This window comes from Oncorhynchus mykiss, chromosome 5, assembly GCF_057628025.1.
Source record: "Oncorhynchus mykiss isolate SJ-2025 chromosome 5, ASM5762802v1, whole genome shotgun sequence".
NCBI lineage: Eukaryota > Metazoa > Chordata > Actinopteri > Salmoniformes > Salmonidae > Oncorhynchus > Oncorhynchus mykiss.
In genome coordinates this window covers 8,785,533-8,802,500 of record NC_143026.1, presented here as the reverse complement: position 1 = coordinate 8,802,500, position 16,968 = coordinate 8,785,533, and the positions used below count along the sequence as shown (strand labels likewise).

The following is a 16,968-nucleotide window of genomic DNA, read 5'->3' as shown; positions in this document are numbered from 1 at the left end:
AGTCTGACAGGGATGACCCCATCAGCCACGAGGCAGTGCACTTGAATGTTACCTCTAGGCACTGAACTCGAGTCAGTTTTACTTCCTGCCAAGGAGGGGTTGCTTACAGGACTGATTTAGTGTGAGCTAATTCCAGATCAGTCTGGTGGGGGGGGGGGGGGCAACTTCTTCCTGTAGCCTATCTATCAAGCCACGTCACTCTTTATCCCTTCATCCTTCTCTCCTCTCTTTTCACATCTCCTCTCAAATTCCCCCTTTTCTCTCCTCTGCCCCTACGTGTTCACAGCTGCCTGGAGGATTGGACCAAGGAGGGGTGATCAAAGGCAAGGACATTCACTGTCAGTCTTGGCCCTCTCGGCCCAGGCCCCGAAAAACCCCCCTGGTGTTGGCAGATGTTTCGCTTTAGACCCTCCCGAGCAACCCCCGTCCCCAGGTGAGTTATGGTCTGCTCCGCAACCTCAGACAGGGGGAGCATTAAATCATATGCTAGAATGGGAGGGAGGGAGGTATTGGAGGGGAGCAGCTTCTCTTTCTTTGTAGGGTGGAGGGTAGGCCATCCCCTCACCCCCATTTTACAAACCTGTCTTTTTACAGATGGGAAGGAAAGGAGGTCGGTTGCGCTGGCCCAGGACTCACAGTCAATTTGACTTGTTTGAGAGAGAGACAGAGAGAGAAAGAGAGAGAGAGAGAGAAAGAAAGAAAGTGACAGAGAGAGACAGAGAGACAGAAACAGAGAGAGAGAGAGAGAGAGAGAGAGACAAAGGGAGACAAAGAGAGACAGAGAGAGACACAAACAGACCCCACAGAGCCCCAGGACACCAACACAGTTAGACCCAACGAAATCATGAGAAAACAAAAATATCATTACTTGACACATGGGAAAGAATTAACAAAAAAACTGAGCAAACTGCAATGCTATTTGGCCCTAAACAGAGAGTACACAGTGGCAGAATACCTGACCACTGTGACTGGCCCTAAACAGAGAGTACACAGTGGCAGAATACCTGACCACTGTGACTGGCCCTAAACAGAGAGTACATAGCGGCAGAATACCTGACCACTGTGACTGGCCCTTAACAGAGAGTACACAGTGGCAGAATACCTGACCACTGTGACTGGCCCTAAACAGAGAGTACATAGTGGCAGAATACCTGACCACTGTGACTGGCCCTAAACAGAGAGTACATAGTGGCAGAATACCTGACCACTGTGACTGGCCCTAAACAGAGAGTACACAGTGGCAGAATACCTGACCACTGTGACTGGCCCTAAACAGAGAGTACATAGTGGCAGAATACCTGACCACTGTGACTGGCCCTAAACAGAGAGTACACAGTGGCAGAATACCTGACCACTGTGACTGGCCCTAAACAGAGAGTACACAGTGGCAGAATACCTGACCACTGTGACTGAACCAAACGTAAGGAAAGCTTTGACTATGTACAGACTCAGTGAGCATAGCCTTGCTATTGAGAAAGGCCGCCGTAGGCAGACATGGCTCTCAAGAGGATACAGGCTGTGTGCACACTGCCCACAAAATGAGGTGGAAACTAACCTAACCTCCTGCCAAATGTATGACCATATTAAAGACACATATTTCCCTTAGATTACAAAGACCCACAAAGAATTAGAAAGCAAATCCAATTTTTGATAAACTCCCATATCTATTGGGTGAAATACCACAGTGTGCCATCACAGCAGCAAGATTTGTGACCTGTTGCCACAGGAAAAGGTCAACCAGTGAAGAACACACACCATTGTAAATACAACCCATATTTATGCTTATTTATTTTCCATTTTGTACTTTAACCATCTGAACACAATATAACATGTGAAATGTCCTTATGCTTTTGGAACTTTTGTGAGTGTGATGTTTACTGTAAAAATGTTTTATTGTCTGATTTCACTTTTACTTGCTTTGGCAATGTAAACATGTGTTTCCCATGCCAAAAAAAGCCTCTTAAAATGAAATTGAATTGAGAGAGAGAGAGAGAGAGAGAGAGAGAGAGAGAGAGAGAGAGAGAGAGAGAGAGAGAGAGAGAGAGAGAGAGAGAGGCCGCAGAATACCTGACCACTGTGACTGACCCAAAATTAAGGAAAGCTTTGACTATGTACAGACTCAGTGAGCATAGCCTTGCTATTGAGAAAGGCCGCCGTAGGCAGACATGGCTCTCAAGAGAAGACAGGCTATGTGCTCACTGCCCACAAAATGAGGTGGAAACTGAGCTGCACTTCCTAACCTCCTGCCCAATGTATGACCATGCATTTTAGGGTTATTACAATGCTACCTGTTCATGTATTTTAGGGTTATTACAATGCTACCTGTTCATGTATTTTAGGGTTATTACAATGCTACCTGTTCATGTTTCTTAGGCCAGGTTAATTACAAATGGGTTATGGTCTGGTGAATTGTGACCATTTTAGTTCAGTTCTATTGTGTTGTAATTCCTTGTCAGGGGAAAGCGGGGAGCGAACATGCACTGGCATAAACACTCCAGCACATAAGAGTTTTATGAGTGAAGGTTGTGTTTGTCTGGGGGGAAGGGGGGGTTAGCTAAGTCTTTACTTAGAGTTTGATGAGGGAAGGTTGTGTTTGTCTGGGGAGAAGGGGGGGTTAGCTAAGTCTTTACCTAGAGCTTTATGAGTGAAGGATGTGTTTGTCTGGGGGGAAGGGGGGGGGGGGGTTAGCTAAGTCTTTACCTAGAGTTTTATGAGTGAAGGTTGTGTTTGTCTGGGGGAAAGGGGGGGTTAGCTAAGTCTTTACCTAGAGTTTTATGAGTGGAGGTTGTGTTTGTCCACAGGGCATTAGCTAAGTCTAAACCTAGAGTAACCTTGACTTTTACCGAATGACTCATCTACAAACAGGGGAACCACAAACACACACTCCCACAGCTGCAAACACTACAAATACTAGAAAGCTATGAACTCATTTACCCATAAAACGATTAATCAATTTACTCCCCTTTGATAGGATTAACGGCCTTTCATCAACTGCATTATCAAAACAGAAGGATTTTCCCTCATCGACTTCTTACGTAAACTTACTTCGACGGGGGCCGAGAAAAAGCAACAGTGTTCAATGTGTGAGAAAACGAAAATCTTCAAAATGAGAAATTGGAGCCACATGAGAGAGAATCTCGATTGAGATATTTTCTCCTTATCGATACTGTTAGAGAACTGGTCGAGGCCGGGCTCCTTTAGTCTGCTGCCAGCAGGCCCTGAAAAGGTAGGAGGGAAGGAGGGAGCATGAGAATGAGGGAGAGGGGAGGATGGGGGTAGAGGGAGATGCTGGCAGCAAGGCCTGAGCCAGTGATGTGCAGGTGCTATACAGAGAACTCAAAGGAATCTCAGCATCATTGCGTAAGCCCCTCTATGTGGAGTGCCAAGGGGAATATTCTGGGAGCTAGGCTCTCTCTAAAACCTCTCTCTACATAAGCTTCTGGGGATAAGCATTGGCATATTAGCTTAAATAGTCCTGTCTGTGTGAGTTTGGACTCTGGTGAGACATTTTAAAAGTGGTAATGCAAAATGTGAATATACTAAATGTATATTAAGTACATTCTGCCCATTCTGAATGAGTTGAATCTTGAGCCGAACATTTATACCACTTTATTTTTGCACTCTTGCTCACTAAAGTTCATAATCGTGTTGGAGCCACATGAGAGGGAATCTCGATTGAGATAGCTGCCGAATTGTCGAGGGTTCCACTACGCCCTCAATTCTCCTCGCTACCAAGTGAGGCATCTATCTACTCAGTGTCTTTGCTGGCAGACTTTACCCATGAATCTTAGGATTGTTACTTAGCAACATAACCGACTTCAAGTTAGCTATTTTATAACGTAGCTGGCTACACAATAGTTTAGAACATTTTGAATTTGACCAGGTGGCAGATGGGATTGTCTCCATGGTCACTACTGAACGCATCAGTTTACTCTAATTGGAACACTAGTGGTCACTACTGAACACATCAGTTTACTCTAATTTGAACACTAGTGGTCACTACTGAACACATCAGCTAAGTCTAATTTGAACACTAGTGGTCACTACTGAACACATCAGTTTACTCTAATTTGAACACTAGTGGTCACTACTGAACACATCAGTTTACTCTAATTGGAACACTAGTGGTCACTACTGAACACATCAGTTTACTCTAATTTGAACACTAGTGGTCATTACTGAACACATCAGCTAAGTCTAATTTGAACACTAGTGGTCACTACTGAACACATCAGCTAAGTGGTCTCTCGATAAAGGGCTCTGTGGCCCAGTTTTCAAGTTGAGATTCAGCCGTAGATTACAGAGGGACACATGGTCACCTTGTGTAAAGTGAACATGTGTAAAATCACACTGAAACACAATATTCATAGAACAAATGCAGTTGAATCCATATTTTCCTTGATGTAAAATAAATTGAGTAAGTAGTGCGTCACAACTAAGAGTGTGTGTGGCCTCACCTCAGACCACACGCCAGCCTCCCACACAGTGAGACAGTCCTGGCCCTCGCAGCGCTGGTTGGGGGCCGGCTTGGGGCCGGCACAGTCGCGGTCCTTGGCTTTGACCAGGGTGCCGTTGGCTAGCTGCAAGGTGCAGGCTACCTGTCTGCTCTGAGAGCCTCTACCACAGGTACGAGAGCAAGACGTCCACTCAGTCATCATCCACCTGGAGGGGTAGAGAGCACATTAATACACACATACTGTACACATACACACACACACACACACACACACAGTACACACACATACACAGTACACACAGACATACACACACACACATACACAGTACACACAGACATACACAGTACACGCAGACATACACACAGACATACACATACACAGTACACACAGACATACACACACACACACACATACACAGTACACACAGACATACACACACACACACATACACAGAACACACAGACATACACATACACAGTACACACAGACATACACACACACACACACATACACAGTACACACACACACACACACACACACACACACACACACACACACACACACACACAGACATACACACACACATACACAGACACACACAGAGTACACACACACAGTACACACACACAGTACACACAGAACGCACACAGAACGCACACACAGAGTACACACACACAGTACGCACAATGTACAGACAGACAGACAGACAGACCATACAACCTCCTGCTTTGTGTAAACAATGTGGCCACCAGACTTCATTCCCATTCAACAGAGAAACCTAAGCCAAGGAGCAGGAACGTGAATGGTGAGTATGTGTGCGTGTGTGTGTGTGTGCGTGCGTGTATGTGTGTGTGTGTGTTTGTGTGTGTGTATATGTGCGGCGGGGGGGGGTGTCTCATCTCAGTGTTAATGACGCCCCATAAACAGACAACCAGGCCCAAGCACAGCCCTAGAGGAAGGCTACCAGGCTGGTTCTGACGTAATGTGGCCCCATCTGGGTGACAGATGTGCAGGCAGAGGCACCAGGGAGAGTCTGGTTCTGCTGGTGGATGATGGTGATGGTGGAGGAGGGGAGGTGGGGTGGATATGCTCCATCCAAGCCTCCCCTCGGTGACTGCGATCAGGGTAGAGCAGCCGGAGAGGACAGGGTCCAGCTGGAAGTCTGCTTGGGCCAAACAGGAACATGACGTGGCCTTGTTGACCTATCACCCCTCTCCCCACACACACACACACACACACACACACATCCCTGTCTGACATCAGATCTACAGATCCAGTGGTCTGTTCTGCCGTTATCTGATTGCCTGGTTTTTGTTGTTGTTGAGCACGGCAGGACTGTAAATGTTATTTATCCGCGGCTCAGGGTGATGAAAGCTCACAGCTTGCTGCTTACTGCTCGGCTGCAGATGAAGTGTAATACCCCAGATACATATGACAGATAAGAGAGAGAAACGAATGATTTCCAGGGGATGCATTGTGGTGGAATGTAAATGTCAGCAGCGAGTGTGGACTAGCATTGGACAAGCATTGGACTAGCCTTGGACTAGCATTAGACTAGCATTAGACTGGCATTAGAATAGCATTAGACTAGTCTTGGACTAGCCTGGGGCTAGCATTATACTAGCCTTGGACTAGCCTTGGACTAGCATTAGACTAGCATTGGACTAGCCTTGGACTAGCATTGGACTAGCATTAGACTAGCCTTGGACTAGCATTGGACTAGCATTAGACTAGCCTTGGACTAGCCTTGGACTAGCCTTGGACTAGCATTAGACTTGCATTGGACCAGCTGTCTAAAGATTTCCAGGGGATGCATTGTGGTGGAATGTAAATGTCAGCAGCGAGTGTGGACTAGCATTGGACATGCATTGGACTAGCATTGGACTAGCATTAGACTAGCATTGGACTAGCCTTGGACTAGCATTGGACTAGCATTGGACTAGAATCAGACTAGCATTAGACCTTGGGCTAGCATTAGACTAGCCTTGGACTAGCATTAGACTTGCATTGGACTAGCTGTCTAGTGTTCATCTGTAGGAAGATAAGATAAAGTTCTGTACTGGTATAGGCCCGGGGAGAAGAAGGGCTGCGATTCACGTTTATAATCAAGGCAAAACAACTTTGTGGGCTTCATGTAAATGTTTGTACTGGTTTCTGTCAACAAATGTGACTTGGTGTATCTCCTCAATCCATTATGCAATGGATGATCTAAGGCTCAGTTTACGTCAGCATTAAAGAGGCAATCTGGGATCTAGACAGCAAGAAATCGCCCACCACATCATTCTTTGGAAAAACTACTGAGAGTAAGACAAGTAAAACATTGGAGTAAAACAAGCTTATATTTAGGGTTCTGATGGAGTACGACAATTTTGAACTTAGCTCATTTAAAAAATTAAAAAATTAGTCATATTCTTTAAGAATCAATGGCTATACATAATTAATTTAAAAGTTTTAAAAAAAATGTATGTACCAATCTCAGATTCCCCCTTTAACGACGGAGTTGGCAGCACTTCAGAGTATATCATGGAACACTTCTATAAATGTGTTAAGAAGTAGCTACAGAAGGTAGCTTCAACTAAAGTGGAACAACCATTTCCAGGAACTACCAGAACTTGCTGGAGGAAGACTGTTAGTATGAGAAGAACACATGACTGTCATTGTTAACAAGCATCCCAGACTTTGGCATGGCGAAGTGAAGTTTGATTTCTCTTTGAGCTACATGTGCAATATGACTCAATAGAAACATAATTCTTCCATAAGAATTAAAAAGTCTGTTCTCAATGAATGTTGCTATTACACTATTCCCCCCCCCCCCCTCCCCCATTTTTGGGGGTAAAATGTTTAGTCATTTAAGCAGACACTCTTATCCAGAGTGAGTACATAGATGTTCATACTATTCGCTTCGTAGGAATTGAACCCACAGCCCTGACATTGCAAGTGCCATGTTCTACCAACTGAGCCACACGGGACCACATACTATGACAAACTATAACAAAGCCTGAGAGGGAAGGGAGAAAGAAGGACCATCCATATTGTACCAGCACTTATCTTTACCTTGTCTAGCAGGGCTGAACTTTACCTTATCTAGCAGGGCTGAGCTTTACCTTGTCTGGCAGGGCTGATCTTTACCTTGTCTAGCAGGGCTGAGCTTGTCTAGCAGGGCTGAGCTTGTCTAGCAGGGCTGAGCTTTACCTTGTCTGGCAGGGCTGAGCTTTACCTTGTCTGGCAGGGCTGATCTTTACCTTGTCTGGCAGGGCTGATCTTTACCTTGTCTGGCAGGGCTGATCTTTACCTTGTCTGGCAGGGCTGATCTTTACCTTGTCTGGCAGGGCTGATCTTTACCTTGTCTGGCAGGGCTGATCTTTACCTTGTCTGGCAGGGCTGCTCATTGCACTTGCGGACTTGAGGCTCAGGTTTGGTCAGGTGACGACATCTTCGGTTGTCCACCACACTTGTAGTTTTGTTGACAATGTTAGTGCAGGTGACGATTGTCTTTCTTTCTCCTGGAGAAGAAAAATCTAATATGAACGACAAAGTATTGGAAAAGGGATCAAGCAATTCCCCGAGACAGACTTGCATCCTGTTCAGGGGGTGTACTGATACATCAAGCTGTCTCATTCTTCAGAAACAGGACACAGGCCCTATGGGCCGTTCTGGCATGGGAAAAGGCTTACTTACTTTACTCAAGCAAAGTGGGAGTGAGGTAATGTACTACTGAGTGGTAACGTAAGGTTTGAACTATAGTTAATATAAATCATATCAATCATTTCAATCTTTGGGCTAGTGATTGTATTGATGATCATTATCTAATATCCAAGCTCTAGGGAGTCATAATAAACTGCTTGCTTTCTCTTCTCCCTGGTACTCAACTAACATCATTGATCAGTCAGATAGTAAGCATTAATCATGAAACATCACTGCCGACTCCGGGCAAAACATTGTCGCAGGACACTGGGGTTCAAATCCGGGGTCCGCCGCGCTCATCACTGTGTCCCTCCGCCTCACCTACCTCTAAACTATTTCTTACCTATCCTGTCAAAATCACAACAAGTCCACTCCTGGCTCAATTCCCAGCTGGAGACCACCAGGGTTCAAAGCCTTAGTACACCCCTCAGACTGCTAACTCAACCTGTCCCAGCCTCTGTTTCATCCAGCTAATACCTAATACAATACGTTATGAGACTGAGTCTCCACACACACACACACACACACACACACACACACACACACAGGTCCTACTTCCTACTGCTGAATGTCAATGGGGTGTGTTGGTGGTCCTACCTCCTACTGCTGAATGTCAATGGCTTGTGTTGGTGGTCCTACCTCCTACTGCTGAATGTCAATGGGGTGTGTTGGTGGTCCTACCTCCTACTGCTGAATGTCAATGGGGTTGTGTTGGTGGTCCTACCTCCTCCACACACGGCATGGCAGTCCTCCCAGCCAGAGTGGGTCCACATGAAGAGGGGTTCGCTGGGCATGGCCCCCGGTCCTAACCCCCCCTGGGGTTCCATGTTAGCCTCTGTGGGGATGGTGTACTCGTAATGGATGCCATGGTTCTGCTCATTGAACAGCAGCACCTGGGTCAGGTAGGATTATATAAGGTCAACGTTTGAGTAATGTTTTTCTAATATTTGCCTAATATTTGACGTCATTGCCTCAAGTTTAAAAACAGCAGCACCTGGGTCAGGTAGGATTATATAAGGTCAACGTTTGAGTAATGTTTTTCTAATGTTTGTCTAATGTTTGACGTCATTGCCTCAAGTTTAAAAACAGCAGCACCTGGGTCAGGTAGGATTATATAAGGTCAACGTTTGAGTAATGTTTTTCTAATGTTTGTCTAATGTTTGACGTCATTGCCTCAAGTTTAAAAACAGCAGCACCTGGGTCAGGTAGGATTATATAAGGTCAACGTTTGAGTAATGTTTTTCTAATGTTTGTCTAATGTTTGACGTCATTGCCTCAAGTTTAAAAACAGCAGCACCTGGGTCAGGGGGATAAGAGTTCAACGTTTGTCTAATATTTGCCTAATGTTTGACGTTTATTGCCTTAAGTTTGTGGATTCAGTCAACCAATTCCAGTAACAAACCACAGCCCATATTACACCCTAGGCAGGTGGACTGAAAATCATTTCATAGGTAAACATTCCAACTAGCCTATCAATGTGGAGGTCAAGGTGGAGATACGACCATATTCCAGATGTACATGACGTGTCCAGGGATACACAAATCTGGAACTCGAGTCCAGTTCCACACTGATTTTCATTCTTGCAAATTTAGTAAGGGACTGGTTTAAACCTGGGGTACCATGTGAGTACAATTAACTACCAGGTAAAACATTCAAATCAGATTTGGAACTGGACTCGAGGTCCAGATTTGAGTATCCATGGCTAGGGGTAAGAAACTAAGGGTTGGGACTAGGGGTTAGGGACTAAGGGTTAGGGACTAAGGGTTAGGGACTAGGGGTTAGGGACTAAGGGTTAGGGACTAAGGGTTGGGACTAGGGGTTAGGGACTAGGGGTAAGAAACTAAGGGTTGGGACTAGGGCTTAGGGACTAAGGGTTAGGGACTAGGGGTTAGGGACTAGGGGTAAGAAACTAAGGGTTGGGACTAGGGGTTAGGGACTAAGGGTTAGGGACTAGGGGTTAGGGACTAGGGGTAAGAAACTAAGGGTTGGGACTAGGGCTTAGGGACTAAGGGTTAGGGACTAGGGGTTAGGGACTAAGGGTTAGGGACTAGGGGTTAGGGACTAAGGGTTAGGGACTAAGGGTTAGGGACTAAGGGTTAGGGACTAGGGGTTAGGGACTAAGGGTTAGGGACTAGGGGTTAGGGACTAAGGGTTAGGGACTAAGGGTTAGGGACTAGGGGTAAGAAACTAAGGGTTGGGACTAGGGGTTAGGGACTAAGGGTTAGGGACTAGGGGTTAGAGACTAAGGGTTAGGGACTAAGGGTTAGTGACTAAGGGTTAGGGACTAAGGATTAGGGACTAGGGGTTAAGGACTAAGGGTTAGGGAGTAGGGGTTAGGGACTAGGGGTTTGTGACTAGGGTTTAGGGACTAAGGGTTAGGGACTAAGGGATAGGGACTAGGGGTTAGGGACTAAGGGTTAGGGACTAGGGGTTAGGGACTAGGGTTTAGGGACTAAGGGTTAGGGACTAAGGATTAGGGACTAGGGGTTAAGGACTAAGGGTTAGGGACTAGGGGTTAGGGACTAAGGGTTAGGGACTAGGGGTTAGGGACTAAGGGTTAGGGACTAGGGGTTAGGGACTAAGGGTTAGGGACTAAGGGTTAGGGACTAGGGGTAAGAAACTAAGGGTTGGGACTAGGGGTTAGGGACTAAGGGTTAGGGACTAGGGGTTAGAGACTAAGGGTTAGGGACTAAGGGTTAGTGACTAAGGGTTAGGGACTAAGGATTAGGGACTAGGGGTTAAGGACTAAGGGTTAGGGAGTAGGGGTTAGGGACTAGGGGTTTGTGACTAGGGTTTAGGGACTAAGGGTTAGGGACTAAGGGATAGGGACTAGGGGTTAGGGACTAAGGGTTAGGGACTAGGGGTTAGGGACTAGGGTTTAGGGACTAAGGGTTAGGGACTAAGGATTAGGGACTAGGGGTTAAGGACTAAGGGTTAGGGACTAGGGGTTAGGGACTAGGGGTTTGTGACTAGGGTTTAGGGACTAAGGGTTAGGGACTAAGGGTTAGGGACTAGGGGTTAGGGACTAAGGGTTAGAGGCTAGGGGTTAGGGACTAAGGGTTAGGGACTAGGGGTTAGGGACTAAGGGTTAGGGACTAGGGGTTAGGGACTAAGGGTTAGGGACTAGGGTTTAGGGACTAAGGGTTGGGACTAGGGCTTAGGGACTAAGGGTTAGGGACTAGGGGTTAGGGACTAGGGGTAAGAAACTAAGGGTTGGAACTAGGGTTAGGGACTAGGGGTTAGGGACTAGGGGTTAGGGACTAAGGGTTAGGGACTACGGGTTAGGGACTAAGGGTTAGGGACTAGGGGTAAGAAACTAAGGGTTGGGACTAGGGGTTAGGGACTACGGGTTAGGGACTAGGGGTTAGGGACTAAGGGTTAGGGACTAGGGGTTAGGGACTAGGGTTTAGGGACTAAGGGTTGGGGACTAGGGGTTAGGGACTAAGGGTTAGGGACTAGGGGTTAGGGACTAAGGGTTAGGGACTAGGGGTTAGGGACTAAGGGTTAAGGACTAGGGGTTAGGGACTAAGGGTTAGGGACTAAGGTTTAGGGACTAGGGGTTAAGGACTAAGGGTTAGGGACTAGGGGTTAGGGACTAGGGGTTTGTGACTAAGGGTTAGGGACTAAGGGTTAGGGACTAGGGGTTAGGGACTAAGGGTTAGGGACTAGGGGTTAAAGACTAGGGTTTAGGGTCTAAGGGTTGGGGACTAGGGGTTAGAGACTAAGGGTTAGGGACTAGGGGTTAGGGTCTAGGGGTTAGGGACTAAGGGTTAGGGACTAGGGGTTAGGGACTAAGGGTTAAGGACTAGGGGTTAGGGACTAAGGGTTAGGGACTAAGGTTTAGGGACTAGGGGTTAGGGACTAAGGGTTAGGGACTAGGGGTTAGGGACTAGGGTTTAGGGACTAAGGGTTAGGGACTAGGGGTTAGGGACTATGGGTTAGGGACTAAGGGTTAGGGACCCAGGGTTAGGGACTAGGGGTTAGGGACTAAGGGTTAGGGACTAGGGGTTAGGGACTAAGGGTTAGGGACTAGGGGTTAGGGACTAGGGGTAAGAAACTAAGGGTTGGGACTAGGGCTTAGGGACCAAGGGTTAGGGACTAAGGGTTAGGGACTAGGGGTTAGGGACTAAGGGTTAGGGACTAGGGGTTAGGGACTAAGGGTTAGGGACTAAGGGTTAGGGACTAGGGGTAAGAAACTAAGGGTTGGGACTAGGGGTTAGGGACTAAGGGTTAGGGACTAGGGGTTAGGGACTAAGGATTGTTTCAGAAAAATACTTGTATTTATTTGAGCCTTGGTCTTCGAATAATCTTCAAAGTACACAAACACTGGATAGCTTCTCAAAAGACTATTTCCTCCGTAAATACATTGAAATAAAAACATTACAATACATACACTTCATTCCCAAAAATGGAGAAGAAACAAACAACTGTTTTTGAAGAGACACTTTCCAAAACCACTGAGACATGATTTGATATCGTATTGATTTGATATCGTATTGATTTGATCTCGTATTGATTTGATATCGTATTGATTTGATCTCGTATTGATTTGATCTCGTATTGATTTGATATTGTATTGATTTGATATCGTATTGATTTAATATCGTATTGATTTGATATCGTATTGATTTAATATCGTATTGATTTAATATCGTATTGATTTGATATCGTATTGATTTGATATCGTATTGATTTGATATCGTATTGATTTGATATCATATTGATTTAATATCGTATTGATTTGATATCGTATTGATTTGATATCGTATTGATTTGATATCGTATTGATTTAATATCGTATTGATTTGATATCGTATTGATTTGATATCATATTGCCGCCCACACGCTACTGTTATCAATGAACATTTATTACTTCATGAAACCACCGTGCAGGACACGATTTATCATGATGCACACCCCTCCCTTTCCCCCGTTAACACATAATCTCATTAGTAGTTGTCAGGAGGCTAATCCTATTCAAATTATAACCCTAATCTCAGCAATGACAGAGCTGTCGCTAGCCGCAGCCAGCTAATAACGGCAGCCGTGCAGCCCATCATATCCTCAATCATTAATCGCGTCTGCGCTCAGGCTGCCAGGCTGGTCACAGGCCAACTCACAACCTGACCTGACATATGGGGAGTGCGCTTCCGCCTGTGGATATAGTACCACCAGAAATTCCGTAGTTCCATTAGACATGTTTACTGCTTTGTCTGTTGTACAGCTGTGTAATGTCTGTTGTACAGCAGCATAATGTCAGTTGTACAGCAGCATAATGTCTGTTGTACAGCAGCGTAATGTCTGTTGCACAGCAGCATAATGTCTGTTGTACAGCAGCGTAATGTCTGTTGCACAGCAGCGTAATGTCTGTTGTACAGCAGTGTAATGTCTGTTGTACAGCAGTGTAATGTCTGTTGCACAGCAGTGTAATGTCTGTTGCACAGCAGCGTAATGTCTGTTGCACAGCAGTGTAATGTCTGTTGTACAGCAGTGTAATGTCTGTTGCACAGCAGTGTAATGTCTGTTGCACAGCTGTGTAATGTCTGTTGCACAGCAGTGTATTGTCTGTTGCACAGCAGTGTAATGTCTGTTGCACAGCAGTGTAATGTCTGTTGCACAGCAGTGTAATGTCTGTTGTACAGCAGCGTAATGTCTGTTGCACAGCAGTGTAATGTCTGTTGCACAGCAGTGTAATGTCTGTTGTACAGCAGTGTAATGTCTGTTGTACAGCAGCATAATGTCTGTTGTACAGCAGCATAATGTCTGTTGTACAGCAGCGTAATGTCTGTTGTACAGCAGCGTAATGTCTGTTGCACAGCAGCGTAATGTCTGTTGCACAGCAGTGTAATGTCTGTTGCACAGCAGTGTAATGTCTGTTGTACAGCAGTGTAATGTCTGTTGTACAGCAGTGTAATGTCTGTTGTACAGCAGTGTAATGTCTGTTGCACAGCAGCGTAATGTCTGTTGTACAGCAGTGTAATGTCTGTTGTACAGCAGTGTAATGTCTGTTGTACAGCAGTGTAATGTCTGTTGTACAGCAGTGTAATAACAAACCGGTATATATGATGAGTTCATAAAGGGTTTGTGAGTTGAGACGTCACCTACTACAACAGTCAGAAAAAGCTACAAGGTAAGCCATTTTTTTGTTCCAGCTCAGCACTGAAAACTTGAATCAAGGCCTTGATGATGAGTTGATTAGTTGGATCTAGTGTTTTAGTGCTGGGCTGGAACAAAAGCTTGCATAGACCTGGTAGCTTCTGAGGACTAGTGGACCCGACCACAATGCTGAAATGCTGCATAGCCCTGGTAGCACATCAGGACTAGGGAACGTGACCACAATGCTGAAATGCTGCATAGCCCTGGTAGCACCTCAGGACTAATGGACCCGACCACAATGCTGAAATGCTGCATAGCCCTGGTAGCACCTCAGGACTAGTGGACCCGACCACAATGCTGAAATGCTGCATAGCCCTGGTAGCACCTCAGGACTAATGGACCCAACCACAATGCTGAAATGCTGCATAGCCCTGGTAGCACCTCAGGACTAATGGACCCGACCACAATGCTGAAATGCTGCATAGCCCTGGTAGCACCTCAGGACTAGTGGACCCGACCACAATGCTGAAATGCTGCATAGCCCTGGTAGCACCTCAGGACTAGTGATCCCGACCACAATGACGTGACCACCGATGGATGTAAACCCACAGAGCAGCCCTGGGTTCAAGTATAATCTGAAATCACTTAAAAATGATGTGCTTGCCTGTTGTAATGAAACTAAAAGTCACATAAGTGAAAACCCTGCACATCAGCAGACACTCTTATTCCAGAGCAATTTACAGTAGTGAACGCATACATTTTCCATTGATACTAATGCCCCGAGGGACTCAAACCCACAACCCTGGCATCGCAAGTACCGTAGCTCTAACAACTGAGCCACTCAAGGCAGGCTAAAGCAAACGCTGAAAGTAGGTTCAAAGATTCCAAATAATATTTGAACCCAGGTTTACAGAGACATAAAGGAAATAAGGAAGTCATTTACCATGAGATGCAGCGGGGAGGTAGTGGGACCTCTGGCTGACATTTTCTCCCACAGTCCCCTCCGGACGTAGTGAACGGTGGTGCCCGCCATGTTGAAGGCTCCTGGGCGGTCTATCTTCCAGTCGCTGTTGATGGAATGCTTGTTTGTGTCTTTGAGTGCTGCAGAAAGTAAACAAGGAAATGCAGCAGAGATAATTTGGGACTTAATGGTTACAGTTCCAAATGGTACCCTTATTCCCTAGATAGTAATTTATGGGCTCTGGTTAAATGTAGTCCATTATATAGTGAATAGAGTACCATTTTGGGATGTTTCCAGTGTTTTGATGCACATGTAACTTGTACCCACTCTGTGGACGGATGTTGTTGATACTGTGAGGGAGGAAAAATACAAGGCAGCAGTCTGGCTAAAGTTCTGTTTACCACTTAGCTGTGAGGGGCCTTCATCTTAGATGTGTTTAACTGTGAGGTCCTTCATCTTAGACGTGTTTAGCTGTGAGGGGCCTTCATCTTAGATGTGTTTAGCTGTGAGGTCCTTCATCTTAGACGTGTTTAGATGTGAGGTCCTTCATCTTAGACGTGTTTAACTGTGAGGTCATTCATCTTAGATGTGTTTAGATGTGAGGTCCTTCATCTTATACGTGTTTAGATGTGAGGTCCTTCATCTAAGACGTGTTTAACTGTGAGGTCCTTCATCTTAGACGTGTTTAACTGTGAGGTCCTTCATCTTAGATGTATTTAACTGTGAGGTCCTTCATCTTAGACGTGTTTAGATGTGAGGTCCTTCATCTTAGACACGTTTAGATGTGAGGTCCTTCATCTTAGATGTGTTTAGATGTGAGGTCCTTCATCTTAGACACGTTTAGATGTGAGGTCCTTCATCTTAGATGTGTTTAGATGTGAGGTCCTTCATCTTAGATGTGTTTAACTGTGAGGTCCTTCATCTCAGATGTGTTTAGATGTGAGGTCCTTCATCTTAGATGTGTTTAACTGTGAGGTCCTTCATCTTAGATGTGTTTAACTGTGAGGTCGTTCATCTCAGATGTGTTTAGATGTGAGGTCCTTCATCTTAGATGTGTTTAACTGTGAGGTCCTTCATCTTAGATGTGAGGTCCTTCATCTTAGACGTGTTTAACTGTGAGGTCCTTCATCTTAGACGTGTTTAGCTGTGAGGTCCTTCATCTTAGATGTGTTTAGATGTGAGGTCCTTCATCTTAGACGTGTTTAGCTGTGAGGTCCTTCATCTTAGACGTGTTTAACTGTGAGGTCCTTCATCTTAGATGTATTTAACTGTGAGGTCCTTCATCTTAGACGTGTTTAGCTGTGAGGTCCTTCATCTTAGATGTGTTTAGATGTGAGGTCCTTCATCTTAGACGTGTTTAGCTGTGAGGTCCTTCATCTCAGACGTGTTTAACTGTGAGGTCCTTCATCTTAGATGTGTTTAACTATGAGGTCCTTCATCTTAGACACGTTTAGATGTGAGGTCCTTCATCTTAGACGTGTTTAGATGTGAGGTCCTTCAGGCCTTCATCTTAGATGTGTTTGTATTCAGTTTATGGGGAATTTTCACTTTAGGAGCTTGGCGAGTTTACATAATTATTTGAAACGTCAATATATATTGATGCGTGTTTTTTGAACCTTGTTTATCTCCTTTGATAATGTATTCTATAACATACTGTAGAATGGTGTTATTCTCTCCACACACACACACACACACACACACACACACACACACACACACACACACACACACACACACTCGCCAGAATCCTAACAGTAACCTCTTGTCCAA

At 45.4% G+C, this 16,968-nt stretch overlaps 1 protein-coding gene across 1 annotated transcript in view; it reads right to left on the bottom strand.

Annotated features, from left to right (window-relative positions):
• The window catches only part of LOC110524944 (A disintegrin and metalloproteinase with thrombospondin motifs 19), a 123,202-nt gene that overhangs the window by 23,454 nt on the left and 82,780 nt on the right, over positions 1 to 16,968 (bottom strand). The window contains exons 17-20 of the mRNA XM_036976698.2: positions 15,181 to 15,338; positions 8,866 to 9,034; positions 7,825 to 7,960; positions 4,458 to 4,662 (exon numbers count right to left, since the gene is read on the bottom strand). Of these exons, the coding sequence (XP_036832593.1) occupies positions 4,458 to 4,662; positions 7,825 to 7,960; positions 8,866 to 9,034; positions 15,181 to 15,338 (668 nt within the window). The remainder of the gene's footprint in view (positions 1 to 4,457; positions 4,663 to 7,824; positions 7,961 to 8,865; positions 9,035 to 15,180; positions 15,339 to 16,968) is intronic.